This window comes from Salvia miltiorrhiza, chromosome 7 (genome assembly GCF_028751815.1).
Source record: "Salvia miltiorrhiza cultivar Shanhuang (shh) chromosome 7, IMPLAD_Smil_shh, whole genome shotgun sequence".
NCBI lineage: Eukaryota > Viridiplantae > Streptophyta > Magnoliopsida > Lamiales > Lamiaceae > Salvia > Salvia miltiorrhiza.
The window spans coordinates 6,889,387-6,904,779 of NC_080393.1; the positions used below are offsets into that span (position 1 = coordinate 6,889,387).

General features: G+C 34.8%; 3 protein-coding genes across 3 annotated transcripts in view; 2 read left to right on the forward strand and 1 right to left on the reverse strand.

Annotated features, from left to right (window-relative positions):
• The window catches only part of LOC130992114 (nucleolar complex-associated protein 2), an 884,658-nt gene that overhangs the window by 280,835 nt on the left and 588,430 nt on the right, over positions 1-15,393 (forward strand). The gene's annotated exons all lie outside the window — the stretch shown is intronic.
• LOC130992135 (protein ASPARTIC PROTEASE IN GUARD CELL 2) lies at positions 5,121-6,885 on the forward strand. Its single transcript, XM_057916657.1, has one exon. It carries the CDS (start codon positions 5,277-5,279, stop codon positions 6,699-6,701), a length of 1,425 nt encoding a protein of 474 aa, XP_057772640.1. The 5' UTR covers positions 5,121-5,276; the 3' UTR covers positions 6,702-6,885.
• LOC130992148 (cytochrome b561 and DOMON domain-containing protein At3g07570) lies at positions 10,348-13,648 on the reverse strand. Its single transcript, XM_057916677.1, has 4 exons — positions 13,213-13,648; positions 12,463-12,874; positions 10,935-11,221; positions 10,348-10,813 (listed from the first exon to the last, which is right to left on the reverse strand). Exons 1-4 carry the CDS (start codon positions 13,390-13,392, stop codon positions 10,583-10,585), a joined length of 1,110 nt encoding a protein of 369 aa, XP_057772660.1. The 5' UTR covers positions 13,393-13,648; the 3' UTR covers positions 10,348-10,582.

Below are 15,393 nucleotides of genomic sequence, written 5' to 3' on the forward strand. Positions count from 1 at the left end.
AAATGTTATAATTACATAATCTCAATTTTTTTCATCAATAAAATTACGTCATTTTAGAGATACATATTCAATAAAATTTTGATGGAAAAAATTGAAGAAGTAATAATTGCAAAAAGTAAAAGTTTGGTGTTGTAATTGAACTGTTACAAAAAGTTTGGGTATATATTGAGTTATCCGACAACTAACCCTTATTTTGTTTATTCAAATTAAAGTTGATTTGTCCTCAAGGGACACCAATCGGTACGATTTTTGGTGTGTGAACAGTGAGATCCTGGGTTTAAACCTCACTGCTCCCCCTTTCCAACTCCCCCAAGTAAAAAAAAAAATTAGAGTTGATTTATTTCCCTATATATGTGATATATATGCGCACCATTAACATAGACACGAATTATATTATGATATTAAATGTAAGAAATACAAAAATATAAATCTTGGTAATCAATTCACCGTTAGACCAACACATACACAGCTTCATATATTATACTCCCTCCGTCCCGGCCAAGACGCTACATTTACCTTTCGGCACGGGATTTAAGGAGTTGTAGATTAATGTTTTAAGTGTGTAATAATAAAGTGATAAAGTATGAGAGAGAAAGTGATAAAGTAAGAAAGAGAAGGTAATAAAGTGATAAAGTAGGAGAGAGAAAGTGATAAAGTAAGAAAGAGAAGATAATAAAGTGATAAAGTAGGAGAGAGAATGTAATAAAGAAATACTTAATTAGTGTTAATTAAGTGCTTAAATTCCCTTATTTTTTCCAAATATGGAAATGTAGCACCTTTGTTGGGACGGCCCAAAAAGGAATATGTAGCATCTTGAGCGGGACGGAGGGAGTATGATATATAAAGGTGTACAATCGTTACATACTTTATCTGCTTATGCACGTCATTAATCATCAATAATTGCAACAATGATGGATTAAAACTCTTAATTCGTGAATTGAACAAGAGTTTGAACCTCATAACCTCATAATTACTGTTTTTTCAGGGATGAAGTTCTCAATCACTGCTAAGTGCCCTATCCGACTATTTCGGTGTATAATAATAATAATATTATCTCGTTTTATATATATATATATATATATATATATATCATTAGTAAATTTTGCATCAGATTACTACGATATATCATAACTTTAGTTAGCATAACTGCATAAGCAATAAAGCAATGAAATTGCTAAAATTCAGGTATGCACTCAAGAGTCAAGATTCAAGAACTCTGGAAATTATAATAATGTATGTCGAGTAAGATGAGTTGCAGAAATTATGAAATATATGTGTGACCACTGCCTCAGAATTATGCCTTTTCAATCAAAATATTTCATGCTTGCCTGCAGGTGCTCTATGTGGGCACCAAAAAGTGTGTGTGTGTGTGTGTGTGTGTGTGTGTGAGAGAGAGAGAGAGAGAGAGAGAGAGAGAAATTTTACTACCCTGTCAAAGTCTCAATCATACTATTAAAATAGCGCTCTTTTATTTTCACAAAATTAAAATATATATATATATATATAGTTAATATTTTTTGAAAAATACTATAAGTTACTTTTGTAAAAAAAAAAAGAGTAAAAATTTAAAATGCCCACTTCCTTATCTTTTTTTGTAAAAATGCCCTCTCTTATTATACAAAGCATTCTATGCCCTATTCTTTAAATACTCTTTGATTTGATGGGTTTGCTTGGTTTTTTGTGAAAGTCTTACACATTTGACCGATTTGACAGCTATCAATTATAAAAGTCAACGATTTGACAGCTATCAGTCAAGAGTACATATGACCGGTGGGTGGCTAGATCATGTGTCCGACCGGGCGGACACATGATTTTACCGGCCGGACACATTATTTTATCAGTCGGACATGTGTCCGGCCGATGAAATTATGTGTCCGCCCGGCCGGACACATGTTTTCATCGGCCGGACACATGATCTAGCCACTCACCGGTCATATATACTCTTGACTGATAGCTGTCAAATCGTTGACTTTTATAACCGATGGCTGTCAAATCGGTCAAATGTGTAAGACTTTCACAAAAAACCAAGCAAACCCATCAACATCAAAGGGTAAAATAGGCACTTCACATAATTAGGGCATAGAATGCTTTGTATGATAACTTAGGGCATTTTTACAAAAAAAACTTATGGAATTGGACATTTTTGCCTATTAACACAAAAAAAAAAAGGTTAGATACATTTTGTTAAGAGGCAACGCCTTATATTAGTCAATGACATATAGTAATAACAAACTATAGTTTATAGCCGTGTGAATAAAAAAATGGTAATAATTGTATTAAAAAATAACTTTAATATATTTACATGAAAATTTTCGCGCATACATGAATTATAACGAGTTTCATGCCTTTACACGATTACATGAATTGTGTACTTCGTGTGTCACTAAAATTGTTACATGAATTTATAATTTTGTGTAATTCGTGTAACAATGATATTTACATTAATTGTTATGCAAATTTTTATTACACTACATGCAAAATTAATTTGTGAAAATTGTGTAAAATAGTCAAGACAATCATCTTTTACTAAATAATGACATGTTCTAGAATGGTCCCGTCACTAATTGTGTTCTATTGTGCCTTTATTAACTATTCCACAAACATTAAATAAGACTATTTTAGTTATGAAAAAAAAGTTAAAAGACAATTCGAACTAAAAATTGACTATATCTTGGAACATCCCAGAAAAGAATGAAAGACTAATTTTGTAGGATGGGAGGGAGAATTTATTTTGATCCAATACAAATTAACTTAAAACATTCATATTGAAATTATTCGTACATTGTACTACTAAGTATGATTTAAGATTGTTAATTACAAAAAGAAGTATGATTGTGCGTATATAGGTTTTGCGCACCATTACACAATTTTAATAATTATTTGTTCAATAATAAAAATAAAAGGTAGTATTAACATAGAAAAAGTACTAAGATTAAAAAAGCATCAATATAGTGTATAAAAAGAACATAGACGATGCATTAATGTATACCTAAAGAACATGACTTGCAGTTTCTACTAGAAAAAGTTTATATAAAAATAATTTCGAAATAAATGTATGTATACATCAAACTATTTTATATTTAAAGGAAGGGATTCATTAATGATGGTGAAATAAGGATTTTGAGGAGGGGAAAATTGTTCCAAGTAAAAAGGATGCATGTTTGCCAGCAGCTTGCGACAAACACTCGTTTTGTATGCTAACCAGAAATCAATTTGTTAGGTGTCGTTTCAATGCTTGGATTGCTTTGACCACACTTTTATATACAAAACAATTGATGCTTTCACATGTGTATTTTAATTTATTTTTAAGTTTTTCTCTTTTTGACTTTTAAAGAAACAATGGCATTTTTATTTTAGTTTTTGGTTTTATAAAATATAAAACCACAACGATGTGTTAGTGTCTTAGTGATGTTCAAATCCATAACTTTTCAGTCACGAATAAATTTTCCCTAATAAATATGTCGAATTTTTTTACGTACTTTGAAATTTTTAATAATATATTTAGCTTCATTTTCAATTAATGTAAATATAAGAAATGAATAATTTATTCACCATAATTATTAAGCTGAGTTAGATTTTTTTTTTTTTACATTTTTATAATTTATTACTTGGAGGATTTAAAATTTTAAATGTGTGAGTAAGTTTCTTTGGAAAACTCAAACAACAAGACAAACAAAAAATGTAGTGAGGGCTCAAACCAGCCCAACAGACAGCTAAAAAGAGTACTTCTCTCTCAAGTCTCAAATCAATTCACTGTTAAATTTAAAAATTTGGACCAATTATGATATTCCCGTAAATTTTGTATTATTCCCAATTTACTCTCCATCATTTCCTCTCAAGATAAAAGAAAATATAAAAAATATGGAATCAATCATGTTCTAAAAAAAAGTGTTATTTTTTTATGAACGCCAAAAATGACAAAATATTATTTCCTCCGTCCTACTAAGCATATTATTTTTTTGGCACGATTATTAAAAAAAAGAGTGATTAAAGGAGTAAAGTGATAAAAAGCGGTAGAAGCCGTATTAAATGGTAGGAATGGAGTACATTTTTCGAGTAACTACATAAATTAAAGATACCGTGCAACCTATATAGAACAACCTGTCATATTTGGAGTACGACTTGGTCTGCATATTTGTGTTTTCAATTATTTTTTTAGATTTTTCTTCTTCTTTTGTAGAGTCTGAATTGTGTGTTTTTTTTATATATAAATATAAAATCTGACTTTAATATAATAGTTGTGATTTACGTTACTAGAAAACGAAAATCAGATCTCAAGCAAAACAGAAGGTTAGCTGCACGCATATATATAAAACAGATTATTAATTAATGTCAGATGGCCATAGAATCACATAATGTTTTTGCAATTATATAAATTCTTATATTTATATTTAGAAGTAAAATGGCTACATATAAATAAATTGAGTTGCCTTGTGTGAAAGTCATCATCATAAAGTATCATCATCATCATCACAAAGTATAATGGAGTTTAATAAAGTATATATTGCATATTTGATTCTCCCGATGCTTAATACACTCAATTTATGTTCTCAAAAACAAAACACAATTTATTGTCAATAATCTCCATACATGCATATATGTAATTTTTCGCACTTCACAATAATCAATCAAATCATGAATGCTGTAGTAGGAAAAAGGTCGAAAAATCATAAGTCTTCTCACATATAGTACAAACGAAATTTTCAGTTTCAAATAATGTTTCATATTTAATTAAAAATATAAAATTACATTGGATATTTTAAGAATTTTATTATAATTACTGATACTTTCTTGATCGTCCAATTAACTATACAAGATTTGAATTAGGAGTATATGATACTCTGACATTTTTTTGTAACACGTATTTAATATATGTGAAATAATAAATTAACACAAAATTATTAATCGATCTATCCTATCCTCTAATTTTCGATAATTAATACTGGCTCTGTGGCTCATTATAAGGAAAATACACAGTGAACACGTTAAAAATAAAAATTGGAAGTTGAGTCCCTAAAAATTGATTAATAGTAGATATGTAGACGATGAAAAGAAAATTTAAATTCGGATATTTGAAATTTGGGGAGGTTTAAACTAGTGATCTAAAAAGTCCACAGAAAAAAATAAAGGGGACAGAAAACCCCATGACTCAATTATTTCTCTGCTTCTTCAAAACCCCACCACCACTTCATATCCCTAAACCCAAAGCACATAAATCTCACCTCCATTCTCTCTCTAAGTAAACAAACCACCACATCAATTTTCACACTGCCACAATGCCAACACTCTTCATTCTTCTCCTCCTCCTCCTCTCCCCGCCGCCACCCGCCTTCTCGGCCACCATCACCACCACCTCCGCCGGCCATGCAATCCCATTCCCCCACTACGAGCACCTCAACATCAAACAATCCATCGCCGCCGCCACCAAGCTCCGCCCCTCCTCCGCCTTCCCCGACACCAAAACCGCCGTCAAAAACGACACCGGCGTGAAACTCCACCTCCTCCACCGCGACAAGCTGCCCTTCTCCTGGCAGAAGGAGCACCGCCGCCGCTTCGAAGCCCGCATGAAGCGCGACGCCCGGCGTGTGGCCAGCCTGCTCCGCCGCACCTCCGGCGCCTACGAGGTGGCCGACTTCGGCGCGGAGGTGGTCTCCGGCATGGACCAAGGCAGCGGCGAGTACTTCGTGAGGATCGGCGTGGGAAGCCCGGCCCGGAGCCAGTACATGGTGATCGACTCCGGCAGCGACATCGTCTGGGTTCAATGCCAGCCATGCACCCAATGCTACCACCAATCCGACCCGGTCTTCGACCCGGCCGACTCCGCCTCCTTCTCGGGCGTCTCATGCAGCTCCTCCGTCTGCGATCGGGTCGAGAATTCGGGCTGCCATGCGGGTCGGTGCAAGTACGAGGTTTCGTACGGAGACGGGTCGTATACCAAGGGTACCCTCGCCTTGGAAACGCTCACGGTTGGCCACACCACCGTCCAAAACGTCGCAATCGGGTGCGGGCATATGAACCGGGGCATGTTCGTCGGGGCGGCCGGGTTGTTGGGTTTGGGCGGGGGATCCATGTCCCTCGTGGGCCAGCTTGGCGGGCAGACGGGTCAGGCTTTTAGCTACTGTTTAGTCAGCCGGGGCACGGCCTCCTACGGGTCGCTCGAATTCGGGCGCTCCGTAATGCCCGTGGGGGCCGCGTGGGTTCCACTGCTCCAAAACCTCCGCGCCCCGAGTTTTTACTACATCGGGCTCTCGGGCCTTGGAGTCGGGGGAACCCGGGTGCCCGTATCCGAAGACACCTTCAAGCTCTCCGAGTCGGGCGATGGCGGGGTGGTCATGGACACGGGCACCGCCGTCACAAGGCTGCCCGCAGCCGCCTACGTGGCATTTCGGGACGCCTTCTTGGCGGAGACGGCGAACCTGCCTCGGGCCGGCGAGGTATCCATATTCGATACTTGTTATGACTTAAACGGGTTCGTGACGGTTCGGGTCCCGACTGTTTCGTTCTTCTTGTCGGGCGGGCCGATCCTGACCCTGCCGGCCCGGAACTTTCTAATTCCGGTGGACGAAAGGGGCACATTCTGCTTCGCATTCGCGCCGTCGCCTTCGGATCTTTCTATAATAGGAAATATTCAGCAAGAAGGCATCCAAATCTCTTTTAATGCGGCGAATGGATATGTCGGGTTCGGGCCCAACGTTTGCTGAGGACCCGAATAGAATTTTGGGTGTCTAAATTGTAAAATACTTTATTGTTTCTTTATTTAAATTTTGTTCATTAGCTAGTATAGAGTGATTATATATAATTACTTTCATGAGATGGGAAAAGGTTTGATTTTCTGCTCGTGGAGGAGTGAGATATGTAATAAAAGATTATTATGTTTGGTGATCACCTTTCTCTAATCACTTTTTGCGGCTATTATAGATTAATTGAACTAAGTTAAGATGGTGTGAAAAGAGGCATTAATTACAGCTAATGAGAGTCAAAAACCAAAGACATACTTTGTGATTTATAGCTAAATTGTAGTCAAAAAGTTGATGGACAAAAAAAGCATTTACTTGGGAATAAGAGCACCTTTTTACACCTAAAGAGGGTCCAAGAGGTCCCCCTAACTCTCTAAATCTTCCCTCAGATCTCCACTTCATCCTTCAAATTCCTATCACACCCTCAATTTTAATGAAATAGGATGAATTGAGATTATATTTTTGTATAAAGTTTAATTAATACTTTATAAATGTACAAAAGATAAATATTGTTCTTAATTACCTCATTCATTCTTGATAGGGACGGTGAGTAAGGTTCAAAAATCAAAGACATAATATTATGTGAGGTTGTCTCATCATGAAAAGCTAGAAGTTTAGATTTGAATACGAATTCACGTTATATTGTATATTTGTAACTTTTTTTTGTATTATAAATGTACTTTTCAAAATAAGTTAAAATTCGAATATAGACTTGCTTGTTTCACGATAATAAGGCGTTATATAAATTTTTCTGACCAAAGAAATAGAAGGGAGCTTATAGAGTTCCCAAGAATTAGTAATGATGCTATCTCTATTCATTTTATTTGTTGTTAGATGCTAAATTATACACTCAGAGTAGTGTATATTGTGTATCATGAATATCGATGTGTATCCGTGAGAACTATATTTGTAAATGTCATTAAAACATTATGTGAATTAAGATTTTCTTTTACAAATTAAGAAAGCCCCCAAATGGGTAAAAAAAGTAATTCAACAACTGTGCATTTCTACCAATGAGTGAACATGATTTGATGACCCTAACCTTGATGGTCACTTTTTTGGCCTACATTTTGTCACCCTGCAAGATTCCTCTCTCTCTCTCTCTCTCTCTCTCTCTCTCTCTCTCTCTCTCTCTCTCTCTCTCTAATTAAAGAAGAAAAGAGGTGAGTAAAATACTCCCTCCGTCCCATGAAGCGTGACCCATTTCTTTTCGGCACGGGAATTAAGAAATTGATATTTTGTATGTTAAGTGTGGTAGGTGAAAAAGTGAAAAGGTGAATAAAGGGTAAATTTTTTGCCATTTTTAGAAACAGGTCAAGCTTCGTGGGACAACCCAAAAAGGAAAGTGGGTCACGCTTCGCGGGACGGAGGGAGTAGCAGAATTCAAATCATGAGAGGAGGGAGCCACCACCTTTGGTGGACATGTGAAGCAATTACTTGTATACACTTGATGTGTTTTAACCTAGCTTTAATTTGCGTCTTCAAAACAGGATCGATTTAATTGCGGTAATTTTCTCGCAATTCTTATTTTAAATTTACAAGGAGTTATTATATTCCTTTTTCAAAAAAATATTTATCTTGCAAGTTGGAATTTTATATTACTATATCTTATATGACTTAATAATCTGCAATACAAACATGTATCTTGAGGCACTCTCACGTGCAATCAGTTGCACCGTGTAATTTGTTTCTAAATGACACTACTTCAAGTGTCATTTGTATGTTGAAGTAGTGTCATTCGGAAATGTTCAAGTGTCATTTCCCGAATAAAGTAGTGTCATTCTGAAAACCAATTACACGGCACAGGAGTATTTGTGATCTTAAAATATAAAGCAATAACCTTGAATACCTAATTTAATCCATTACCGAGTGAGCAATGAATCGAAAAAATCGAAACAAGTCAAAATTATTTCTTTTAGAATTCGTTCATTCTTATAATTTACCAAATTTGGTTTTCGATTTCTATATCGGTTTTGCACACAAATACAAAATTAAATAAATTTAAACATTTATTTCTATTTCATTTGATGTAAGGACACAAACTATAAAGCCAAACAAACCAATAGGGTGCTCAACCAAAACTAGAAAAATAAATAAAACAAATAAATCATTTCATGCCAACATAATAAAACGTAGAAGAGTAGCCAGACTAAAACACTTGAAAGACTTGGGCAAAGCAACAGAATAAACATGAAAAAATAGTAATTAACTTGGAAACAATTTGGAGATTAATTCAGCAGTCACCACAAGATTTAGATTTCATTAATTACCACAAACGACCAACATTTCCAACCTCATAAGTCGTTCCCAGCAGCCCAACTTGGCCTTCCTTCCTCTCCTCATATGGTTGTATCTGAAATGGTGAAATTCCAATTTGTACTCGATTTATTTGTAAAGAAGATGAGCTAGCTAGCATATACTAATATATTCCATGATCTGAATTCTTCCAATAAAGATTAAACAATTATGGCATACCTCTTGTTTTGAAGAGCATTAATTAGCTGCATGGATATTGTAGTTTCATGTAAGAAGCAAGATGGCCAATGCCATAGATGGTGCACCTCAGCATCAACAGCAAACCTCTTCTCACTATCAACTCCAGCTAGCATCAAAAGTAGAGTTGTAAGTTGAGAATATTAATTCTACATGTTATTCAGTTATTAATAAGATGAAATGCATGTAGCAATGTTCTAATTAATCACCAAGATAAACAAATTAAATCACTATAATTAAAACCAGAATCTAGACATGAGGTGGTTCAACAGAGTAATCCTCTGATAACTCTAATCACTCACTCTGGACATCCAACTTCAATAACTAATGTATAAACTAACAAACAATACAGGCCATCAGAGAGATCGGCTTTACACAAACTACACTGTCAGGAACACAATGATAAATTACCTCAACATTACTCCTCGTCCAATTCAGCCTTCTTCAATAAACCACGCCCCAAAAGTAAATCACTGCATTAAGCTACATAACAAGGATGTAGTTTATTATTATGCTCCCTCCGTCTCACAAAAACATGATCATTTTGCTATTTTGGGTCGTCTCACAAAAACATGAACACTTCTATTTTGGTACTCTTCCCCACCACAATCTTTTTACTTTCCATCTCTACGTTTTATAAAGTGAAACTCTTTTTCCACTCACAATACTACTTGTTACAAATGTTCATGTTTTCCACTCTCAAATCGTGTAAATGACATTATAACATTTTAAAAAATTATAGTGTCATTTGTATAAACGAATCGTGTCAATTATAGACAATATCATTTGTATAACCGAATAGTGTTATTTATACGGTTAGTGTTATTTGTATAATCAAATAGCGTCATATACACGGTGTCATTTATACGCAATGTCATTTATATAACCGAATAGTGTCATTTTAATAACCAAATAATGTCATTTACACGATTCAGATCATGATATGGGTTTGAATCAGAGTGCGAGTTAGGGTCTAAGTGCGAGTGCAACTCAATTATACGGTGCAAGTGATTGCACGCACTCAAGACCACCTCACTTTATTTTCCATCGTTAGTACTTTTTTTTTTTGGTAGTGCTACATGTCTAGTGGGCGGAGAGTCATGTAGGTATATGGCAATGAAGTTAATCTTGAGACTTAAATCATCAAATAAAACATTTTACAAAATCCTATTTTGTTCCCTCCCTTCTAACATATACAAAAGCAAACACAACAAATGAAAAGGGGAAGTTTTCTAAGTAGCAAATATGTGAAACACATGCCCCAATCCTCAATCATAATAAAAACTCTGCACTCATAAACAAATAACTTACAAAGGGGTAACAATATTAATAATAAAAGAAGAAACACAAAATCATTTTCTAAACCATATCCTAATCTCCATAATTAGAGTGATGATGAATAAAATGACAAGAACCGCTGCAAAACCGGCGTTCCACGAGGAACCGGGTTTGCCCAAATGGATGCCATAAAACACATTAACCGCAGCCAAGAACACCAAAACCCTTCCCACGCTAAAATGATACCAATTCCAATATTTCCGAATTTTTGACGCCTTTTCCGGTCGGATTAGGAGCGCCAAAACCTGCAAAAATGTTACTTATTATTATGAATTCGTTGTGAAAAAATATAGTTTTTTTTTTTTTTGTAAAAAAAAATGAAATTTTCGTTAAAGTGCATGAATAAATAAAAAAGAAAAAACAAACCTGAAGGCAACCAAAAGTGAGAATAAAAATTCCAAGAGCTTTGTGTTTGGAAACGTTGGCGCTGAGACGATCATCCAAAACAAAACCACAGATTACACCAATTAGGCCCAACAAGAAGGCGGTTGATTGAATAACGGCATGCAAGTAAAACCAAAGTGGGTCCCATTTCCTCATGTAGCGGGCCACCATCGCCCCGATGGGCATCATGATGGCCCAGCCCAACATGTTCAAAAGCCCATGGCTCCTCCGGAGACTCGACTCGGGCCGTTTCTCCGTTTTAAATTCACCTGTTCAATTGTAATTAAACATACATATTATGCTACATATCAATTTTAACCAATTAAAAATATTTTTTGTTGCATTAGTAGAGCTAATTTTGATGAATCGAACGAACGAGGCATAAGGTTGGTTTAGGATACTGAAATTATGGGAAATACTTGAATAATTCTCAACTTGTATTTGGTTTTTCTTTAACAATCGGGATCATTTTATTCTTTTATCATGTTTGCTGACTCATGCTTTTATTTTTAATATACATCATATACAAATTTAACTAGTAAAATTAAAGACATAATCGTTTATTTTAACGTGAAGGGCCATCACCCAACTTGCAGCCGTTGAATATCGAAAGTTAGACCAAATTATAAATATATTGTACTAATTAAATTGAATTCCAAAAATAATACTATTGTTGACATAGTTAATGCGTATATTTAACAGTCGTGAATTTGCCTCGTCGCATGTTACGAACAGCTCGGTCAAATTGTATAACTCAGAGTTAAATATTACTCTACGTGCTCTCTATTACGACCTGCTTCTTTGAAATTATTTTAACATAATTAATTTCGACACTATTTAATAAAGTGATTCCCCTAAAAAACTAATTATAGCCAAAAAAATATATGTTGCTTAGTCAATTTTTTGTTATTTGGTTTATAGCCGGCGACAATAGGGGTGGGTGGTTTATAGCCGGCGACAATATACTAAATTACTAATTCAACCCCACCAAATACTTTTGACATTAGCTGTTGTGGGTCCTAAGTTTGAACTATTTTAATTTTATTTTAAGTCATCAAACACGTAATTTCGAATATAATATTATGACTGATATTATTTAATTTAATTATTTAATCCCCTCGCCAGACATACGTGATTAGTGATTACATCATAAATTAATATCCATTCATTTATTGACTATGATTCAGACAAAATGTGACCATCTAGTTTTCAAATTGTTAGTCATACAACTACCGAACAAACGTCACACATGATTCACCAGATTCTTTAATTTCTTTATATATTAATTTCAGTTCATGCCACTTCTTTTTTTCCTTTTTTCTTTTCTTTTTGGGAATTCAATAATGATGAATGTGAGTGATGAATGAGGATTCATTTTTAGAGCCAAAAGTTCAACAATCCATTCACACAAATATTATCAACCAACTTTCTTCGTGCTTCGTTTTTTATCAGTATATACTAGATGACGATTTCAAAATAAAATAAAATAAAAAATGTGGTTTCCACTAACCTGATGCGTAATTCAAGGTGGTGGCGATCCTCTCCTGATGTTCGGTCAAGCGGAAGTCGGGGGCCTGAGGCAGGCGGCCGGCCGGGCCAACGGCATAGATGAGGCGGGAGCCGGGCTGGGCCGTGAGGAGCTGGAAAGCGATGTAGATTCGGCCCGATTGGATGAGTGTGATGGAGACATTGCCAATTGGCAAGCCTTGATTGGGTTGTTGTTGGATCAACCTAACAAGGCTAGGTTGTTGGCCTCCCAAGAAGTACTCCTTCATGTTGGGGGTGCCACCAGATTCTACCCAACCAACTATGGCAGTTGAGCCAACCATGTCGCCATTGGGTGAGAATCCTATGCCAACATATGCATTTGTGCTGGGTGCTGACACCACAAAATTCCATACATTTGCTGCAGCCTGCACATACTGCACCCCAACAAACATTCATGCCTACTCAAATGTATTGTCAACTGTTTGTAAACATATGTTATGCTATGTACACATAGGTACATAATAGTGATTGTTGGGTTGTGTGACTGAGAGGGGGCTTAAGCCCCCACCAAGTCGGTTTTTTCAATTATTTTCTTTTCGACTTTTAAAATTTATCTGAATTTTATGCAAAAGCCCACAACAACCAACTGAATTACCGGAAAAATATACTATTATCAAATAAAATTTGAAAATATAGTCTCTACGAAAGATTTTTTTGCTATGTCCGCCCCTATGTGTGTGTGTGTATGAGAGGGAGAGAGAGAGAGACTTACTCTGAGGATGAAGCCTTGAGAACTCCATACTGTGACACATTGGAGAGAAGTTGTGTCAAAGGGAAGTGCGTTTTCCAAAGGGAGGGGAGAAGAGCAGGAATCTTGTGATTGTGAATAAACATATGGAAATAAGAAGCTGAGAATCAACAACAGTGTGTAGCTTGGAGGCACCTTCTTCATCTCTCTCTGGTTCTCCCTCTCCACACTCTTTCCTTCTCTCTCTCTCTCTCTGTGTACACACACACACACACATACATATATATATATATATATGTGTGTGTTTGTTTATGTATTAGGGGTAAATTGCAAAATGGACAAAATAATAGCTTTTACTTGAAGGAAAGTTGTTGACTATAAGCTCTTCTTGGTTTTGCTTTATGTTAATAAGAAGTGTATGGAAGGTGGGAATAAATAATTGACAGCTTCAACACACATATGATTACTTCCCACTACTGTCATGACATATTCATATAATCATATCATATCATATTTGACAAATAATTCTATTTAGTTTGACATTAATAAGTACAAAGAAACGATCACCAAAGCATTCTTTTTACAATCAATCTAGCAATAAACATTTCTTCTTTCCACATTTTACAAGATCAAATTCGATCGTTTAAAAACAAGAAACGCAAACGGGGAGAGGCAACATAGGCTTCCTAAAAAAAATTGTTTAAAAAAACACACGAGAAGTGAATATATAAGATCCCATAGTTCTAAGCTGGCCAAAGCTGATATTTTAAGCTCAACACTAGGTCTATGAAATAATTAGGGAGGAAATCTAAAATACCCACCTTTTGCAAACTACATTTTTCATATACCCACTTTTTAAAAATGATTTACCCCATACCCATAATATTATTTTAATATTTCTTATGCTGAAAAAAGCTGTGCATAATGATTGGGAGTGTGATTTGCAGTGTGGATTTTCGTGTACTGAGTAGATTCTGTTATGGTTTGCGCATAGTCAAAACTCTGCGCAATTAATATGCGCAGAGTTAATATTTGTGCGCATAGTTGACTTATTACTATGCGGTGTAATTTTTTTATTTCCGCATTATTTGCAAATTTGAATGCGCATTGTTTTAATAATTGGAGTTTAAAATTGAGATGCGCATAGTTAAATAATTGTTTATATTTTAATGTTTTTAAAATAATTGCGCATATATGCGCACAACCTAATTATGCGCATAGTAGAAAAACAATAAATAAATAAAAGGAAAAAAATCGCAAGAAACCTATGAATAATTTGAAATTCCTATGATGCGCATAGTTTAATGCGCAAAATGTTTAATACATTCTTTCCAATAGTATTAATTACATTGTATTCTTTTTAATTTACATTGTATTCACTTTAATTGAGATGCGCATAGTTTAATGCGCAAAATTGAGATGCGCATTTTGCATTTAATTGTGCAATATATGATTATATTTTTATTTTTATTTTTTTCCTTTTTCTTTCACTTTTATTCATTCTTTTGATTTTGCCAAATTAATCTTCTTCTTATGGAACTTATTATTATTATTATTATTATTATTATTATTATTATTATTATTATTATTATTATTATTATTATTATCAACAGGCATAGCTTTTTTCATTCATTTATATTAATTATTTTTAGTTATTTAACATCAACAATTGTAGTTCTTTTTATTACATTTTCATTATTTATTTCGAAACATTCTGCCAAATAACACTTTGGCTTTAAATAGAGTATGCGCATTCAATTAAAATAAACTATGCGCATTATGTATTCTTTTTTAAGGCGAACTATGCGCATTAATCTGTGAAATTTCACTTTGTCAGGCACATGTTACGAAGTAAGAGATAGGAAATGGTGAAGGAATATGCAAGTACCAAGAGAAATAATTAAATATTGAAATGGATATGAGGTGAATTGTTTGAAAAAAGTGGGTATAGTGTGAATATAGGTTGAGAGAGTTGTGTAGTATTGTATATTACCACAAATAATTATAGGAACATGGTTCCCTACTTCCCTTTGCGTTAATCAACTACATAATGATGACAAAGTGAGGTGTAAAATAGGACACAAAATGAGCAATCTTTTCTCAAAACACGATGCCCGGTAGGGATGAGTATCTAGCTAATTCGACCGGTTCTGTCAAGCCAAAAAATAATCAAATTGTCCAATTCGATTTTTGAGTCTAATTGGG